The 21354-nt window shown below is 34.6% G+C and overlaps 1 protein-coding gene across 2 annotated transcripts in view; it reads left to right on the top strand.

Moving 5' to 3' along the window:
• Positions 1-14009, top strand: part of CDKAL1 (CDK5 regulatory subunit associated protein 1 like 1) — a 647858-nt gene extending 633849 nt beyond the window's left edge. For both annotated transcript variants that reach the window (XM_051970620.1, XM_051970619.1), the window contains one exon: positions 13430-14009. In XM_051970620.1, the coding sequence (XP_051826580.1) occupies positions 13430-13618 (189 nt within the window). In that variant the 3' untranslated portion in view covers positions 13619-14009. The remainder of the gene's footprint in view (positions 1-13429) is intronic.
• The last annotated feature ends 7345 nt before the right edge of the window (positions 14010-21354 follow it).

Genomic DNA, 21354 nt, shown 5'->3' with positions numbered 1-21354 from the left:
TCTAATTTCAAACAAATCAACTAACCATGTTAGAAGCAAATGAGGGTGTGTTCCTATTTTTCCTTCCACCCCCCCCAAGATATTGGCTCCTATCCCAGGTGGCTTTTATAGAAACATTCTAGACTCCCTGTTTTAGAGGTGATTTTGCATTTTATTTAAGAAAGGGGTTTTTTGCACATTTTTAAAATGATGTCCTAAAAATAAAATTCATTTTTAGGTATGCCTTTTCTTCAAATTGTATCTCATTGACCCTCTTCTTTACTAATTAAACATTCATTGGCCTCTCCTATGAATTAATACAGTTCTATATATTTGTTTCATACTGATAAATTGTATTTTCCTTGGTGTAATGATAAAACAGCCTTAATGCATTAGTTCTAAATATATTTGGGACATATTTCGGGTACCAATTTGAATACCAAACAAAGTATCATATAGGTGGTATGATGCAGTGTAATTAGCACTCATTACAATTGCATCACTAATTGTGCAATTACCTTAGGTGATTTTCCTTTTCCTGAAGATAGTCAGTGGCTTGGTGAAGGCAGCAGTCATTGAGCTACTAATTGTACCCACTCCAGGAGATGCTGGGACTCCTAGGAGTACGAAAGGAGAACACAATTAGCAAAAGGGAAGGAGAGGAAGAAAAGGATATTTGGCACAGAAGTACAGTGAAGCAAAAAAATCTTAAAATAGTACAATCAAATGAGAAATGAGCACGTATCTAAGCTAAGCTCCCCTCTTAAATGGAGGTTTGGAGTTCATGGCTCCACCCATCAGTCAGAGAACAGAAGGTAGTGATGAAGTGGAGGAGGAAAAAAAAAAAAAGCCCTCTAGGCTTTTGAGATCTTAAAGGATGGGATAAGTCATCCCAATAATGAGCTTCTTGGGACATGGTGGAGAAATCCCAAAGTTGTATAGGTAGAAGAGAAATGAAATTCCTGAGATGTACTCCCCTTAAATGAAGAGAACTTTTAGTGAATAGAGCAACTGAATGGGAATCAGATGTTACATGTCTTTTCACTTCTGATACTAGTCAATGTACTTAACCTTTTCTGTTTTAAGAAATGCAAATATTACTACATATTACTTATGTACTTAATTAAAGTACATTTTAAAATCTGTGATTTGGATATTCTTTCTACCAACGTGGATCATAAGCCTTCAGTGACTTAGTAGATAGTGTTTGGGATTTGTTATTATAGGGGGAAAAAAAACCCTCGTGTATCTGAAGCCAATATGATGATAATAAGCATCTCTCAGAACTTAGCTGGGCTAGACTTTGGAGAGCAAACTTAGAACTTATAACTAGGCCCATCCTTGAACTTCTCTAGATTGATATTATCTCCCAGAGTCTCTGGAAATCTAAGGTCACCTAAAGCCTGTGTGACTTTGGACGAATCACAACAAATTAAATGAAGGCCCCCCCAAAATGGGAAAACTTTCTGGTCACATAGAGAGCAAACAGCAGAACCAATATTCACACCCAGGTCCTTTAATTCAAAATGCTATAGTCTTCACTCATCCACAGCAAAGTGATCCCAGTCTACTCAGTTTCCACAATTTGCTCAAAGGTCCAAATTCTCAAGCATGTTCTATAACCACTGTGACCCTTTAGAAATCAGTCCTAACCCTAGTCTTCTTTAACTTTCTCAGGCTAATTAAGCAAGATGGATCTAAGATGCTCTGTAAATTAAAACCAGATTGAAACAGGTTAGTCATAGTTGAAACTGAAGAAAAGCTCCCTATTTATGGGTTCATGATTTTCCATTTGTACATGATGGTAAGAAATCAAACAGCAGAATTCTTTAGGACACTAATTATCCAGCTTTTTTAAAGTAGATGAAGTTTTGGAAGTACAGCTCCTTTTAATTTGATGTGTCTCTATTGCAAATAAGTCTATATTAAGCAATCTTATTTACATGTTCTTTTAAATTTTTTTTGTCTTTTTTTAATTTCTCCTCTCCCATGCCACACCCTCATGTAGCCCAAGTAGCCCTCCATTCTTTTTCATAATTTGGGAGGGATATGTTATTGCACCACTTTAAAGAAAATCCATGTTCTTGTAGCAGCAATTAGTAGGAAGCAGAAATTTAGTAGTCTCAGTTCACTCTTGGAATGGATAAAGATTATTACTAGAGACCTGAACTAGAATTTTGTTTTTAACCACCAGAACAGTATTAGACATGCAATGTGACACAATACTAAGGTTACAGTATGGGTCAGATAAGTTCTTATCAGTTGACAAGCATATTAAGTGCTTAGCATGTACAGGATGCTATGCTAAATATTGGATATACTGTAAACAAAGGCAAAAACATAAACCCCTGCCTTTAAAGAGCTCATATTCTAGGCAAATATTACATATAGAAGATATAACCTCAGAAAGATGACTTGAGATAGGGTTGAGGGGCATGGGGTGGGGACAAGGACAGGATTCCTGTAAAAGGATACCTTTGATCTGAGTCTTTGAGGAAGCTAGGGGGTAAAGATGAGAAGAGAAAGCATTGTAGGCATTTGTTTATTTTTTTTTCCATTTCTTTTAAATTGTGGTTGGAGTGAAAAGGAAAAGAAATGCTAGTTAATTGAAAAATAAAATAGGGAAAAAAAGTTTAAAAAATTACAGAATAAATCCATAGATATATCCTCATATGCAAGAAGCAATAAGAAAACAGTGTCTGTGTTATGGAATACATAGAAGGGAGTAAGACTAGGAAGATAGAAAGGAGAAAGTTGTGAACACCTTGAAATTCTCAAGACATTGTTAGTGAGTCTACAAATATGATACCATACATAGCACCATTTCTATAAGAAAAAAATAAACAACTGGCTTGAAATACAACTCATTGTAGGAATCTGCTGTTTTTAAACTTCTTAATTTTTTCTTTGTTTCAAAGTTTAAGAGATAGTGATTAATATGTGTTACTTCATACTTATCCCAAACATAGATGTTAAATTATTGAGCATTAAATTCTATGTAAACTCCCTCCCTTTTTAAAGGAATATCTTTGACAGAGTCATTTTGACTGGTTTATCTCCATGGGAAGAATAAAAACAGATCAAAAAAATCTAAATAAATACATACAGATACAATTACAATCTATGCCCTATCATGGATATTTGAAAGAGTATAATAGAGTCATGTAGGAAGTTATGTAATGAAAACACTCTGGGATGTGAATAAGCCCACCACAGAAGGCTGAATTAAAAAACAAAAAGTTCAGTATAATTATAGGTAAATGCATGCCATACAATTTATCTTAATTGGTTTATCTCTATTTTCAAAGGCGGAAACCAATGATGGTGGTCTATAGGAAATGGGTTTTCCTTTTAGCTAATTAATTATGTGACAGAGACAAAAGCAAGCACCTGTCATCTCCTTTTCCAATTTTGTACACCATGTGTAACTTAATGATGCTAAAGCCTTAGCTCACATTCATTTCACTCATAGTTAGAGTGTGCCTTTGAAAATGATGCTTAGAAGGGGATGAGAGGACTTCTATAATAACAGCTAACATCACACATGACTTCTCTTTCATTTTACATACAAACCAAACATCTGCCAACACACTCCCATGATCACCTTGTTGGAGGAAACCCTGAGGAGTAATCAGTTTGCATTGAATTGATTTCTTAAAGATTAAATTTAATACTAGCAATTGCACGTTCGGCAACATCCAAGAGCAGTACTTCCTGTGTTCAACCAGTGGAATGAATACTGCTTTTAGTTGTGGTTTCCGATTTTATCAGAAGGGTTTCATTATCAGCAAAGCATCTTTCCCCCCTTTACTCTTTCTTCATTCCACTCTACTCACCTGTGCTACAAATATTAGGTTGTTTTAATGGCTCTCTTGGTCTGTGCTGGGGAATAGTCATTCAGATTTCTGCCACTATCAGTATACAAGCCACAGAACATATAAATTGGTCACTTTCTTCCTCCTTATTACAGCTCAAGGTATTTGTATGTATGTATACGTGTTCATATCCCCAGGTAAAGTTTCCCTGAAAATGCCTGGCTTTCCAGGATTTAGAGTAGTCTGTAATTGTTTCCAGAATGATTGTAAAAACCAGGGCTTGAGGAAAGTGATTTGGAGCACCATTAAATATAAGAAGTAAGAGAAGTGTTCTATTCTTTTCTTTCACAAACATAAGATCATGAATTTAGAACAGGAGAGGCCATCTAGTCTAAGTCCTTTCTTCTAAACATGAAGAAACTGACTTATTCCCCAAATCACTTGGTATTAAATAGCAGAGCTACAACTGGAACCTAAACCCTTTTGAAGTTGATCCCTTGTCATCTCTTGCCTAAGCCATTGGAAAAACAGCCCAACTGGTCTTCCTGCTTTCAATCTTACTCTTTCAATCTTACTTCAATCTATCTTCCTTATGACTGCCAGAATAATCTTATTAAAGGAAATATGAAGCAGCCTATACCTATGTCCACGAACTTACATTCTACTCAACAAAAATTTATAATTAATTGCAAATATGGTAGACTGAAGTGAGTGATAATAAATCTTGATCAGTTCCATTTTTTAATTTGTATTATCTAAAAGATATTGTATATTATATTTAAATTGAATTGTAATTGTAGAAAATTAGCATATCTAGACTTGGTAGTATAGTACGGTCAGTGTACTCAGTACTTGAATAAAAATATCTAAAACTCTAATTTATCTTGAAAAATGTACCATCTAAGAGCAGCTTAGTAGTACAGTGGAAAAGCACTGGACTTAGAATCAGGAATATATCTTCATGAGTTCAGATCTGGCTTCAGACACTAAAACTAGCCCTGTGACCTTGAATAATCACTTAATCTTAATTTGCCTCAGTTTCCTCCCCTGAAAAATGAGCTGGAGAAGGAAATGGCAAACCACTCAGTATCTTTGCCTAGAAAATCCCAAATGGGGTCACAGAGACTCAGGCATGACTGAGAAATGACTGAACAACAACAACAAAATGTACCATCAAATAGTTTTTCACTGCTCTAACAGTGCCTCTGAGCCATGAAATGAATTTACATATAAGAAATATTTTGAATCCATTAAAATCTCAGTTCAGAGCTAAAGAGTTATCTTCGTGTCTTTGTTGACTAACATGAAGAAAAATCTGATAGAAAGATATGATCGACAGTTGCCAGATGTTGGGTTTTGAAGTGACTATGTTTTCTTTTATTCTGTGGAGTTAAAAGTCTAAGACTAGGGCATCAGAAAGATAGGGATCAATGAGACTATGCAAGAGCACAGAGATATATATCTCTGACAGTTGTCAAGGCAGAATTATTCAGAATATAATCTGAAATGCATTTGATCATACAGAAGATACTTTAATAATTTATGCTATACCTTATTAGCAAAACCTTATATTTACTCTGCTACCACCAAAACAAGATGAAAAGCTGGCCATGATGCTAAGTTCATGGTGACTGTTTTACTGTCTTAGAACCTAGAAATATTCCTTATAATTTTAATGAGGCTGTCAATATTAAAAGTATAGGAATTTTTTGTTGTTGTTGGAAGGAAAAATTATGGATGACTTTTTAAAGTTCTTTCTAGCCCTAAAGTAATGGTTGCAGATTGGCAATAATGTGAATATATATGAATATATAGTGGAATATCAATGTTCTGTATAGATGTTAGAATGTTAAAAATAATAGAAAGACATGATCTAGTCTGATTTTACAGTTTCTGATTGGTTTGTATATGTGTGTATATGTGTGTGTTGACACTCATAAACATAAATACAGCACATGTAAAAGTCCTATAGAAAATGTAAAGATATTTTGACTGGGGGTAATTGGGGATTCCTAATTATATAATAATCAGATAAATTTAATTGTCTACAAAAATGGGGGGACACAAATAGTTTGGCAATAGTTTCCTTTACCTTACTCTGACAGTTACATGAAATATAAGGAGTCATAGTTGTCTGTCAGCCAAACTTCATACAAGCTGGCAAACTGAATGTTATTGTAAGACAGTGGCAACCACCTGCAGGTATCAGGGGCAGAAGCACTCATTTAGAGTCTGCATTGCAAGATGGGAGGACAGGTGGCAACTCTCTTCCAGGGACATCTTTTACTTGAGCAGAACCAGACCAACTGTTCCTCATTAAAATGCATTTTGCAATATTGCAATAATGTAAATTCAAGTATATTCTCCCCAACCTCTCCCCCATCATCTCCTCCAAAAAATACCATTCCATGTGTGTGTGCCATCCATAGATTATATTACAAAGCCTGATTAAGCCAAAGATTTCAAGGGAAGCAACAAGAAATTGCTTTATGTGACATGCATTATTAAATAAATGGCTTTGTATAATATGTTTGGCAATGAGTGGCACAAAAAAAAGAAAGAAAAAGAAGAAGCTGGTCCCATAAAATGGAGATGCCTATAAGTAAAATGACTATACAGTCTATGTCAAAATTCTCAATTTTCATGGTGATTTTATTATTACTGTCCATTGCTATATTTTTTCTTGTTTCATATGTTTTGCAATGAAAAATACTGGTAAACTACAAAAATATTATTAATGCATTGCAGACTGTGAAATAGAAGTAAGATAAGAACGAGATATGAATCTTATATGAGGCAATATGAGAAGATAGAACCTCTTATACTTTTTTATTATGATGATTAAGACTATTCAATAAAGCCCTACTGTAATGCCCAGTTGAAGTACAGAGATGATCTCCCAGGGCTCTTGAAGGTTATGCCAGACAGCATGCAACTTCCCAAGCTAGAAAAAGATATAATTATGGGCCTAATATCCTACTGGAATTCTACTGTTGGTGGACCTATCTAATTATAAAGTCTCACAAATTGAGAAACATGTTGGGGATTCATTTGGTCTCAACTAAATTCTGAACATGAACACTTTTTATTGAGACAGAAGTGATCTTTTAAACTGGAACTGCTTCCTCAATCTACTCATCTCACTTTTGGATAGCTTTGTTTCTTAAGAAGTGTTTCCTTATGTGAAGGCCTTCACCTTTTTAACTTCTGTATATTCCTTTCCTGAGCTTTTTGTTGTTCCTAATTCTGATTCCAGAACACAATTAGAATAGGTCTTAGAGTGGGGAGAGACCTTAGAAGTATCCTCCTGGTTAAGTCTGATACATCCCAAAAACCCTTCAATCATCCATCTACTCTGGGCAGTTTTTGATCTGTGTTTCAGTGGAGGGATTAGCCCTCCAGATAAAAACATGAAGCTTTCAAAGTATTGAATGGAAGTACCTTGAAGAGCTGGAGAAGTGGCTGGATAGAACTCTGAGTCCACATAGTCAGTGCTTTGAATGTGGGCATCTGGTGAAATCCACAGTGACCCACCTTCCTTGTGTTCTCCTACCATTTTAATTGAAGTTCCATTTAAAAAAAATTTCAAAGGAAAATAAATGTAAATTTTATTTTTTACATTTATTGCAATATCACATTGGTGAAGTGCCCATGAAAAGCCTTAGGCTAGTGGTATCAAAGTCAAATAGAAGCTATATATCAGGATACTAAACCATACCTAAGGATCTCTGCAGGCCATATATTGACTTAGTTTTTTAAAATACAATGTTATCTGTGTTTTACTTTATTTTTATTTATTCTGTTAAATATTTCTTAATTGTATTTTAATCAAGTCCAGCTTGCCCTCAGAAATAGACACAGGCTACATGTTTGAACATCTCTACTTTAGATTATCTATTGAATTCATTTCCTTTCTCAAAAAGGAGAACATTCTAAGAGCTCTGCCCACTTAGAGGACATGAACTCACCAGGGACACTGTCCCAGTATTTTTCCCACAAAGCAATTAATGTACATGTAGAACAAAGCAGGAATAAAAGATATATTTAATTTGAGGTGAAGAGAGCTCTCCACTTTTGCATTGTTATTCCAAGATATAAGATCAGGCCAAAATATAAGATCAGGCCAAAATATAAGTTCAGGCCAAAATATCATCCTCTCTATAGATTATTTTATTCCTTTTTTCTCCTAAGTTATGCACCAGTGTAGAGTGTCTTGGCCTAGTATCCAAGGGGTAATTTCTTCATCTGTGGGATGATGTATTTTTAATAATAGCCTGGAGATTTTATTATTATGGTTTTGCTCATTTAAATCCAAATTACAGATCTGGCTTAACATAACTGATATTGATTCTTAATTATTTTTGTAGATTTGATAAGATAATCTTTTCCCTGAACAAAATCTAAAGCCCTATTTTTTCATAGTCATAATTGAAAAAGTGTAAAGAAACTAAAAAGACAGAGTTAATTGATCTTATCTTATCAGAGTTATTATAGGACACTGTGTCTAATGCAGGTCCCATTTAGTGTTTTGTGATTATAAATTGACTTTAGATATTTTTTTTCCGTATCCCCTACCTTGCAAAATGATATTAAAGAACAAAGAAATAAGGGAGTAGATTATCAATATATTCATGGATTTCTTTATTTTATTTTAATATCACCTTCATTTTTGAATATATTCTTCTCATCCCCATTGAGCTATCCCTGATAGTAAAGAAGAAATTAAAGAAGTAGGAAAGAAAGAGAAGCAGTTCAACAAAATAAAAGACATAGAACAATTCTGACATTATGTTCAGTATTCCATAGTCTTCCACTGTAGTGATTTTTTTAATGGAAGAAAATGAAAACTAAAACGATTTAAATTAGACCCCTAATGTCAGTGAACATTAGGGAAAGCAATATTCTGATACCTTTTTCATTTATTAACTGGTATCTCCCAATTAAGGACAATGAGCTTAGAATTTGGGAAGTGATTTTTTTTTTTTTAAGGAATTCAATAAGACAAGGGTGAAATTTCCTTTTTTTAGAGGAAAAAGTATTACATAGTAAGTAAACTCCAAACTAACTGTCCAGTGGTAATATGAGTGGTCATAGTACACTACAAATCTACTATAACAGGATGAATGAACCCCTGGATAAATCCATTACATGTATATTTCACCAGGCTGAAAGATTTGTATCAGTAAAAGACATTTCTGAGTGAATTGTAATTTCTCTAAAATTCTGATCAGTCTCAGAAGTAAAGTTTTGGTTTTTGGAAATATTAGTTTCATTAAATAATTAAAATCCCAGTAAGTAAAACTTCATGAATTGATCGAAAGGCAAGTAAGTCTTGATTTTTAGAAAGAAATTGCCATAGCTAATGTTTACATGCCTTAGAGGTAGTTTCTAATTACCTTACTTTATAAAGCTGCACAAGCTTGGTTTTTCTTTGAAATTTAGTGTTGCCTTTTCCCAAGCTCTACTTTAAAAAAAAAAATGTGAACATATAATTAACCTTTTATCATTCATAATACAAATATTAAGTTCTCACTGTTTTTTCAGTGAAGTTCTCTAAGTAAATCTGTCTATTAAGTGCTTGGTAATTCTGTGAAAATATCACTTTTTCATCGCCTTGTACTTAACCTTTTGGGACTGGTAGACTAGACTTTCTAACCCATATTTTCCTTAGTATCATAGCTGTGCTAACAAATGAAATATCCACAGTTAATTGACTATAGTTTATTCTTTGGTCAAAAACAATTGTTTTTGTTAATTATGTACTCTTGAAATTCAATATCACTGAATGCTTTTAGATGATCATCATTACTGAGTTTAATCAAGACCTTTTTGGTGAGTTGAGAGAACATTGAAACTACATACTGCTTCAACCAACCCTAGAAGAGGCCTGTCCCATAATATATCTTTCTTTTGATACAACAATTTACTTTGAGTAGCCATTTCAGATTTTAACCTGTTGGTCAGCACATAAAGTTTAGATGAACTCAAATGAGTTTGGGATGTGTTAGAAACTGTGATGAATCCACAATATAATTTTTTTTAGTTTTTTGTTTAATTGAGAATATTTTCATATATAGAAAGGAAAAGAAGGGTTTATTCTCCAGAATGACTCTTACAATAAACTAGATTGAAAATGTTATTTATTTGCTGGTTTGAATTTGTATTCTTTGCATTTGTAATATTTGTAGTCTATACAAAATAACTCTTAAATTAAAGCCAAACATTTTATATTGGAAGGAAGAAACAAGTGACTTGGCTGCCGAGAAAAGCATCTGCTGATTAGGAAAGACAGTCATGAATTTTTTAATGTTTTTATTGATTTTTTTCTTAAAACACCATAATAATCCCAAGTATCCCTTCTTCTGCCCCTCTCAGAGAACTATTCTGTATGACAAATAGTATTTTTCTAGAAAGGAAAAAGATTCAGTGCAACTGATAGATAAACTTGAGAAAGTCCTTAAATGTGCAACATGTAACACTTTTGGCTCTCCCGTCTTCATGAAGGAGCAAATTGAGGATGTCTTCTCATTATTTCTTCATTCCAAGTCTCATTTGATCTTTATAATCTTGTTGTATTTAATTTAGGCTTTAGGGGTTTTTTGTTTTTGGGTTTTGTTTTTTTTTTTTTGGCATATAGTTCTTTCCATTTTTTGTCTCTGCTTACTTCATTCTATGTCATTCATATAGAACTTTTCCATCCTTCTCTGTATTCATCACATATGTAATTATTTTTACAACACAGTAATATTCCATTACTTTCTTGTGCTACATTTTATTTACCCATGTCCTAAGTTAATGCCTATCTATGCCATTTCTAATTCTTAACCATCTCAAATGTTGCCTCTATAAACATTTTGTAATATATAGGGACTTCCTACTCTTCTGTAGGTAGTATAAGCCCAAGATTCAAAGGGCATAGAAACTTTATTCATTTCATTTGCATAATTCAGAAATTCTTTCCAAAATGCTTGTATCATTCCCAGCTCCATCAATAATTTATTTTCCTATCTTTCTTTCAACCCCTCCAACATTGACTGTTGCCATTTTTTGTTTTTGCCAATTTGCTGGATGTGAAATGAAACTTCACGTCTGTTTTGATTTGTATTTCTCTTATTGTCATTGACTTGTAGCATTTTTTCATGTGGATATGAATACTTTATAGTTCTTCTTTTGAACAGTGTTTCATTCCTCTGACCATTTTTCTTCATCATTAATTTTTACTCTAAAGGCAAGGTCATATAATAGAAATATAATGGAAAAAGTACTGAATTAAGAGCCTGAGGGTCTTGATATGCTAGACCCAGTTTGGCTTTGTGATCTTGAATAAGTTACTTAAATTCTCTAACCCCTTAGTTTATTTTTTTCTTCAAAAATGAGAAATTTGTAACTCTTCTCAGCAATACAGTAATCCAAGATAATTCCAAAGGACTATACTGAAAAATGCTGTCCACCCCCAGAGAAAAAACTGATGGAATCTAAATGCAGATCAAAGCAATTCTGTTTTTCATTTTCTTAATTTTTTTAAGTTTTTCTTCTTTTGATCTGTGTCTTCTTTCACAACATGACTAATATGGAAACATGTTTTACATGATAGCATATATATATATATATATATATATATATATATATAACTATTTCAAATTGCCTACCATCTTAGGGAAGGGGAAAGGGAGGAAGAGAGAAAATTTAGAACTCATATCTTTTAAAATGAAGATTTAAAATTGTCCATACATATTTTTAAATTTTTTAAATGAAAGAATTGGGCAAATGAATTTCAAGTTTTATCTTAGCTTTAAAATTTGTTTTTATAACTTTTTCCTGTTTTCTGCAAAAGAGGGATAATGGAATAATCATGAGCTTAGAAAATAGTGTTTATGAACTTCTATAGATAAACGAGTTCTCCTGAGCTGTAGCTTAATTAGAAAGTCCAGAGAAAACTACTAATTGGTACCAGAAATCCATAAGCAAGCTTAGATCTGTGATCTTTTGTATACTTACAGCATGTGTGAGAGAAAATGATAAGTTTTTTCTCAAAATCAAAAATGAAAAGATGAGATAATATGGTATAATGGATAGGCTTTGGAGTTTAAAAAAAAAAAAAACCTTGAACTTGAGTTCAAATCTTTCCTCTGTTATGTACTAGCTCTGTGAGCATGGTTGCTCTAAGGTCTCAGTGCTCCAGCCAACTTCTACATAATGGAGAAATGGCTAATCAATCCATGTCAGCAAAGGAAGTTTCCATGCAGTTCACCACACTTGATGAATCAGTGATTCAAACCATAAAAGAGGATGGGGAGAAGAACAACATTAATTAATTAAATAATGTTTGCTTAATAGTTATGTTTTCCTGGTAGAAGATCCTACCTAGACATTTATATTTCTTTATTTCTCATTCTACTTCATAGATCATTTGTTTAAACCTGGCTTTAAAAAGATTAATTATATCTTAAAAATTGTATTTTTTTTTTTTAAGCTAAGCATAATTGACTGAAACATATCCTAAATGTTCTCAGAAGTAGCTAGCAGTATTTGGGGAAAGTCTAGCCAGTTATAAATGATCTCGTGGCAGATAATTGAATTGTAAGAATTATATTTAAGGGCATATATATATATATGAATGACAAATTTTACAAATTTATATGTGAGATAATGTGACTTGAAGTTGAATAAAATCTTAATGGTCTTCTAGTCCAACCTGGCAGTTTACAGAAGAGAAAACTGAGACCTAGAGAGATTAGGTGACTTGTGTTAAGTGGAATAGGGAACCAGTAGCTGGCTTCAAACTCTAACTCACACACCCTGATGCTAACTGAGTAACTTCTCTACTTCTTAATTAATATCATAGAGATCAAGAACTCCTTTTACATTAGATACCAGGTTGCTAATGAGAAAACAAAAATCTGTTTAGCTGGTCCGATATTGGGGATGTATGTGTGTGTGTGTGCATGTGTGTGTGTGTGTGTGTGTGTGTTTTAAACTAATAACATGAGTGGTGTAGATGTGCAGAAGAATAGCTTCACCATATTGTCCAAAGACTAACCATTTTGTGACAAAAAGTAAGGCTGCTTTTAAATCAATTGAGAATGCTACCCTAGCAGGCAACTCTGAGACCCAAAACGCTCAACAAGAAAGTGAGTGTTTGAGAACAGGGGAGAAAGCCCTATGGGCAGATATGGAGCACCACTGAGCTACTAAAGAAGTTCTTGACATTGGCAGTGTCCTACTGTGGGTAAGATTGCTGTGCTGTTGGTCCCCTTTTTCTCCAGCTGTGTACCTCTGTGTTAAGGAATCAAAGGGCAGGGAAGCCAGCAGGATATCAGTGCAGACATTGAGGATTACGAGAAAAAAATAACATTTGAATTGTACCATAGCTAAGAGGTGTTCGCTTATTATTATTGCCTTTATCAGTTTTGCAGCTCTTTGGAGGGACTGTTTTAAAAGTCACTGAAAAAGTTCTTTAGGCTGTTCTAGATTCAAATATTAGCAACTGGAATGTGGGGTGAGAACAAAAAGGAGGCATTGTTGATAGAGAAATTAGAAGCATTCTGATCTGATAAAGAATTTATTTAGTATTTGATTTTCATCATGGACTGTACTTTATAGACATCTTTAAACTGTCTTTTTTCTCTCCACAGGAGTTCAGACACGTGCTTGAAAATGGCTCAAGAACAAAAGGAAACATGTCTGCAGAGACTCTGGAAGAACCACTAGGTTCCAGAATAGGAGTGCTCTGGGCATTCCAAGATGGTGGGCTAAAGACATTGTCAGTGGGCTTGCTTCTGCTAGCTCTTCTTATTGCCTTTTTTATTAAGACTCCTCAGTAGAACACATAACTAAATAAAGAATCTCTGGGGGGATATTAACTTCTCATTAAAAGCCTCTTTGAAAATGTGACCCCATTTGTCCTGCAAGGGCCATGCTTGGTGCCTAGCCTTCTGACTCTTTCTTCCTCACCCACAGTTGTAGTGAGGACAGCACTGCTTGACTTTGAGAGGGATCCCTCACTTAGCTGACCCAGAGTGTAGAACTGCTTTGTCTATAAATGTCTTATTTTTAAAATGAATCCTTTGGGATTATTTTTAGCAAGACATACAGAGAGTCTATGATTTATAATCTCTGTGACTTCAATTTTGAAACAAAGTATACTACAAATGATTCTAAGCCTTTCTTTGTATATGAAAAATTCTGAAACTTTATTAAACCTTTTCTAATGAACCTTATTGTTAGTCCTTTTGTGTTGGTAACACTGCAAAGAGTCATGATCGTTACTTCATAATTAGGCATCTGCAACTACAACCATACATCATTTTACCCAAGTAGTATATTATTTTAAATGTTTAATGTAAATGTTTTGTGATTGGATTTTACATTTTAAATAGAATTAAGTATTTGCTCTTTGAAGAGCCTAGTAGGAACATTTTTTTAAAGTGAAGAATCCTCCCCTAACTTCTTATGTAAATATAAGTTTTCTTATGTTAGGTTGTTTTCAAACTAGGGTGTGTCTATGACTTTTTGGGAGGGGGGCTCATTTATGAAGTGACTTGAGGCAAGATGGTATAATGAATAAAGGATTCAGATTTGAATCAGGGAATTTGGATTCAAATTCTGGCTCTTATACTTGTAATGTCTGGACTAGCTTTCTGTCAGGCCTCAGAGTCAGTCAGAGTCAGGATCAGTCAAAGTCCTTGGTCTTTAGGAAGAAAAGTGGAGGAGGCAGGCAAGCTGCTACAGGACTCATCAAAGATGGATCCTGGACTCTGGAGTCTGGAGCCTGAAGTCTTCCCTCCTGAGGGCACTGTGGCAGAGAGACTGACTCTCCCCCTCAGCCCTCCAATCCTTGCCTACCATTACCTCACCATAGCACATTCATCAGACACCAAAGAGCCATCACATCATCATATCATCTAAGTATGTGTTTATAGAACCATTATCTCACATTGAGTAGATACTTAACCTTAAGTGTTCTGCTGTTCTGGGTTCAAGTACACCTTTTCAGAGTTCCAGCCCTCTTCATCTCTTGCTTTCTTTTGTTTTAGAACACAAGTGGTCATGCCCTCCCTGACAGTTCAGGAAGGGAGGTGAAAGCACTAAAAAGGAGGTGATCACGCCCTTCCTAACTTCTCAGGAAGAGATGAAAAACACCAAAAGGAGGTGGGGAGTCAAGCCAGATATTGCTAGCGGGTTTCCGGGCCAAAGGGTCTTACTAGAAACAGGTATGCACAAATCCATCAGCATGGGATGCTGATGTTACAGAAACACACAACAGTAACACACAGGCTACTAGTGATGACTCTCCCCACAGCCGGTGCAGGCTCAATGTGGTGCAACAGACATGAATTGTACAAGCAAGTAGCGGTATAACAAACAATATAAATCAGCATGTTGTTGTTTAATTATGTTCACAAGGAAACCAGTAAATTTAATCCAAAGGGATATTTAGTTTTTTCTTGAGAATATTATACATTCATACTAGTCTCACTTATCTAACATCATCTTCCAAACTATTATGTGCCCTTCGAGGAACCATCTTATATTTTAGTTATGTCAGTATAGAAACTGTCTTTTTTGATACCATAGCAAACAATTCCTTAACCAAAAATAATAATAATAATTAAAATTGAATTTGTTGTGCTATTAGAAACCCTCTAATGTAGAATATCAGAAAGAACACTGATCTAAAGGACACAATTTTTGTACAAATCCTGGGACTCTTGCCATACTAGGGTATTTTTGTTTCACATTGATGTTCTTTACTAAATAAAGTGATTATTTTCTTAAAAGTCTAACTCCAATCACTTCCTTGCTTAGGGTCTAGGTTCCTCATCTGAAAAATGAAGTGATGCCCTTTGAGGTTCTTTCTGTCTCCAAATCCATTATCCATTCTACATGAGGCCTCTAAGTGTAATGTGCCCGACCTAGAGTCCAGTCTTAGTCACTTATTATCAGTGTCACTCTAGGTAAATCCCTTTTCCTATGTTTTTCCTCAGTTTCCTTATTTGTAAAATGGGAATGATAGTAGCACCTGCCTCTCAGGGTTGTTATAAGGATCATATAAGATAATAAATGTAAAGTGCTTAGCACTATGTAAATATTAGCTACCTTTATTATTAGGTAGATGATATGGGAGATTCTTGTCTTTAGAGTTGGACCTTAAAATTCATGTAGTAAAAGTAAAGTAACTTCACTTGCAGGTGAATAAATAGGAGCCCAGAGTATGGATACCACCTGTGCAGTTCATATTTATTCAACAAGAAATTATTGAGAGCTTACCACCATGCTAGGCCTAGGGATGCGCTAAGCCCCCCAGAAAAAAAACAAATGAAAGAGCCCCATTTCCTAAATGAACTCACATGTTATTAGGGGTTGGATATTTATACAGATCAATACATACAAACAGAATCTCAAGGACAGATCACTAACAACTGGAGAGAGACCAAGAGAGGCTTTCTGTTTGAAGGAGTATCAGTGCCTGTCGATGAAAAAACTCAGCACTCTGAACCATGTATGAAAAAGAAGAGCCTTGTCACTTAAGGAATCTGTATGAGTCACTCAGGAAGTGGAGAAAAAGTCACCTAGAGGAAAAGTAAATGGACTCATTTGTCCAGAAGGTAGATCAAATATGTGGAGAAGAATGTAAAATCAATCTCAAAAAAAGGGCTAAACAGTGAGGTTCATATTTGGTTCTGGGAGCCACAAGAAGCTGCTAACGCTTTATCATGACCAGGAGTGACACAATCAGATCTGCATTTTAGAAATACCCATTTGGCAGCTGTGTGATAGATGGATGGGCAAAGACAAGAGACCTGAGGGAGGGGAAGAAATTAGGGAGCTGATGTTCAAACAAGAGATAAGAAGGGCCTGAGCTAGAGTGGTATTTGTGGGAATGGATAGAGGGGGACAGATTCACAATTTGTTGTGAAGTTATTAATGGTGTGATCTGGCAATTGGCCAGTTGGCATAAATGTTGATTCCAAAATCGAAGAGAAATAGGTTCATAGATTTAGAACAGGAAGGGATCTTAGAGGCCAGCTTTTTCATTTTACAGATGAAAAACCAAGACCCACATACTTGCCCACAATCACACAGGAGCATTTAGCAGAATAAGCATTTGAATACAGATCTCTTGTCTCCAAATACATCATGCTTCCCATGGCATCTTGATTTATTCACATGCAAAACTGATTGTCTAGGAGGTTTGATGGAAGAGGGAAAATGAGGAAAAGAGAAAGGGTTGGGTTTTTACTCATATTTTATTTTTCAAAATACAAAGACAGTTTTCAAAATTCACCTTTGCAAAACTTTGTTCCAATTATTTCTCCTTTCTCCTCCCCAAGATAGCAAGCAATCCAATATAGATTAAACGTGCAATTTTTCTAAACATATTTCTATATTTGTCATGCTGCACAGGAAAAATCTGAACAAAATACACAAATACACAAGAAAGATAAAAAAAAGCAACCAACAACAACAAAAAAAAGTGAAAATACTATGCTGTGATCCACATTCAGTTTCCATAGTTTTTTCTCTGAATACAAATGGCACTTTCCATCACGAGTCTATTGCAATTGCCTTGAGTCATTGTTGAAAAGAGCTAAATCCATCACAGTTTATTATCACATAATCTTGTTGCTGTATACAATGTTTTCTTAATTCTGCTCTCTTCATTTAATATCAGTTTATGTAAGTCTCTCCAGCCCTCTCTGAAATCATGCTGCAGAGCTTATCTTACAGAATAATAATATTCCAATACATTCGTATGTTATAACTTACTCGACTCCAACTGATGGGTATCCACTCAGTTTCCAGTTCCTTGCAACTACAAAAAGATCTGCTATAAATATTTTTACACATGTGGGTCCTTTTTCGTTTTTTATGATCTCTTTTAAGATACAAATGCAATACACTGCTGGATCAAAGAGTATGCACAGAGAGGTTTTAAAAGGAAGATAAAATATGAAATGCTTATATTAAGCAGCAGAGCTGAAATCTGAATCTGAATCTACTGACTCTGTGGCTATGCCCTATGATTTGGATAAGCTGTATCATTTGTGTGAACTTTTTTCAAACCTTAAGGAAGTTGTAACTGTATATTTCTTTTCATCCTTTCAATAGTCCTAAGCCTTCAACAACTACTTTACAAAGTCTTATCTCAAGGACATAAGATAGTATGATGCAGAGAAAAAACAGATTCAGAGGCAGAAGTTCTGGGTTCAATGCCTGCTTCAGAAACTTGCTATGGCTTTAAATGAGATTATCTCTAAGATTTCTTCCAGGTCCAAGTCTATAATCCTAGAAAATAGAATGTGGTTTCCATGGTTAATAGATGATGAATTACTCCATTCATTCCTTATATCATTGATCTGTTGATGAATACCTCCAACTTGGGCAAAAATAAAAAAACTAGGATTTGAAGCTAACCGGAACCTTCAAGATCACCTAATTCAATCATTAATTTAAGATAAGGAAATTGATGTTCAGGGACATTAAAATGATTTATCCAAAGTCACTTAGGTAATAAGTTGCAAAGCTAAGACAACCTGAGCTTCAAACCCAGGACTCAAATCCAAGCCTATTTTCAATACAACACACTGCCAATAAGGCATCTCCATATATAATCGGTAAAAGGCTTCTTTTATCCATTTATTATTATACTGACTTTGAAGGAATCAATCAACTTCATTTTTTCATTTATTCAACAAGCATTTAATAAAAGCCCACTATATTCTGGGGATACAAAAAGAAACCAGATCCCTGCCCTCAAAGAGTTAACAATTTGCTTCTTGATCTTGTTCATTTTGTAATTCCTTCCCAGGGAAATGTTAAATATTAAGGAATAAAAGTAATCTATGGATAAATCTCCCCTAAATTAGGTGTAAGCCTCTATCCAGTTCTTCACAACCACAATCAAGAACTTCAATATGTTGCTAAAGGAACTGTTAATATGCTAATGGGACATATTGTGAGCAGGAACAATTGCCTTTTTGTTAGCATACTAGAAAAACTTACTTTCCTTTGGTTGTAGTCCATCAGACAAATAAATGAGTCCATCAGTTTTATAGGAAAACTCAGAATGGCATATATTGTAGGTCATGTCATACCCTATAACACAAATATATTTATTACTGCTCAGTCTTTTAAGAATGGAAATGAATATTAGTGCAATTTATTTGCATTTCCTAGAAATTTTATTGAATGTATTTTTTAAAACACTTTTGTCTGAAAGCATATAGTTTACACAACAACTGCATTCCTAGAACATGTTCAAGGGTTGCTTTATTAATTAAGTACTTTAATGGTAAGGACTAAAGAGAAAAGTGAAATAAGGCACCAAATTCTTCCTCCAAGATGTTGGGGGAAAAATCCATTAAGACAGAGATGTATGTTTAAAGTTTAAAACTTGGATTCAAAAAATGTACTTCATAGTTATAAGATGACAGAGATGGCTAAATAACAGCTTGCGTGAAAAAGATGATGAGAGGGAATGAATATATTTCTTTTATTTAATTGGAAAGATAGAGGAATAAGAGTATAGAATATTGCATGTACTATATTGATTAGTTTGCCGAACTGTTTTTTTTTTTTAACTTTGTAAATCTTTCTCATAAAGTTGTGCTATGTAGAAGAAGGGAATTTAGAAATTAATGAGATGTCCCCAAATAAATAAATTTATTAAAGAATTAATGATGCAAGCTTAACATGATATGTTATAGCAGCCAAAAAAGTTAATGATATTAGGCTATATTAAAAGCATAGTACTTCTGACTTGCAAGATGACGTTTTCCTAATCAAATCATATTTTGAGTATTGTGTTCTGTCCTAGACCCCGCATTTTAGGAAGAACAATGACAAGCTCAAGGATATCCAGAAGCTGGCAATCAGGATGGTGAAGGGCTTCAAGACTATGCCATGTAAAGGCTATTTGAGAAAACTAGAAATGTTTAGCCTATAGAAGGAAAGATTTAGAGAAGGAAAGCTTGAGAACCAAATATTTACTCTGATCTTCATAGCCTCTCAAATATCTCTGAAATAAGAATTAAATACCAGAGATAATGCAGTTTCAATTATCTCTACTGTCTGGGACACAAGTACCAAACAAGGTACTAACTTGAAGTAATAGCAGAGAAGGTCAGTATTCCCTAATATCTAACACTCAGTGTTCCTTCCCCTATTATACTGGCAGAAGTTGACCCACACACTTGCAATAGAACTCAACCACACTACATTTCATCCTCCCACTTTCTTCTTCCCTATGTCCTGGAGATCCAAACAGCAGAAATCTTCTCAGGCTATAATAGTCATGTGGTAGGATTCTAGATCTCAACAGGATTCAGCCAATGCAAAGGAACAAAAGCGAGGAGGGGGGGAAGGAAAGGGCAAGATAGAGATCCAGGCTTGTATCAGAACCCAACTCTCTGCTCCAACCTCCCCCACACACAGTGCCAAACTCAGAACAACAGAAATTTGCTTAAATTTTGATAATAGCATGGATAAACTGAGGAACAGAAGCAACCAGAGGTAATGTGTGTGTGTGTGATATAGCAATACCCTAAGCCTGAGGCCAGTCCTACCCCACACACATTCTGCCCACCCCCCCTCCAAAATTCACTTGGAGAACAAATGTAGGCTGATTAACCTTGAATCCCCCAGCACAAGAGAGAGCTAAGCCATTGGGAGATCCAGCCATAACAGAGGAGGAATTGAGGAAGTAGAGGAAAAGTAAGAGGGGAAAGACTGATGTTACCCAAGACACCAGAAGAAAGGAATTTCAAAGATTTTAAGTGCAAACAGATAAACTAGCAGGGCAGACATTAAAAGGAGAAGGAATATGCTTTCCGGATCTAATAAAAGATTCCTAGCAATTTTGAATAATTATTTTAAAACAAAGGAAAATGATTCAGCACCTGATTAGGCAAATGATCTTGTGAATTTTGAAGAGAGAGTGGAACTCCACGACTCTGCTTCTGAATATTTTAAAAGTGAAATAGGAATTGTGAAAATTAAAGGTTTCAGGAATACAGATGAAATGATTGGCAGAATATAAAAACATGAATCTGCTATGACAAATCCCATCAAAGGAATACAAAGCTGGCAATGCATATACATGGAAGAGAAGGACAATCTGGAAGAAGAAAAGCAAAAAGCAGTAATGTCAGAAACAAGTTCTCTAAAAAAGCAAAACATATTTTCTTCCCGGATTATTTATACCTTCTGAATTCAATTCTCCCTGTGCAACAAGAAAACTGTTCGGTTCTGCACATGTATATTGTATCCAGGATATACTGTAACCTATTCAACATGTAAAGGATTGCTTGCCATCTGGAGGAGGGGGTGGAGGGAGGGAGGGGAAAAATCGGAACAGAAGTGAATGCAAGGGATAATGTTGTAAAAAATTACCCTGGCATGAGTTCTACCAATAAAAAGTTATTAAAATTAATTAATTAATTAATTAATTAAAATGAAAATAAAAAATAAAATCCATTATAAACCTTAAAACAGTAAAAAAAAAAAAAAAAAAAGAAGAAGAAGCAAAACATATTGATCTTGAAGACAAGGGTGTATA

The sequence above is a fragment of the Antechinus flavipes genome, chromosome 1 (assembly GCF_016432865.1).
Source record: "Antechinus flavipes isolate AdamAnt ecotype Samford, QLD, Australia chromosome 1, AdamAnt_v2, whole genome shotgun sequence".
Lineage (NCBI taxonomy): Eukaryota > Metazoa > Chordata > Mammalia > Dasyuromorphia > Dasyuridae > Antechinus > Antechinus flavipes.
The sequence above is the reverse complement of the archived record's forward strand: the minus strand, read 5'-3'. Positions and strand labels throughout refer to the sequence as shown.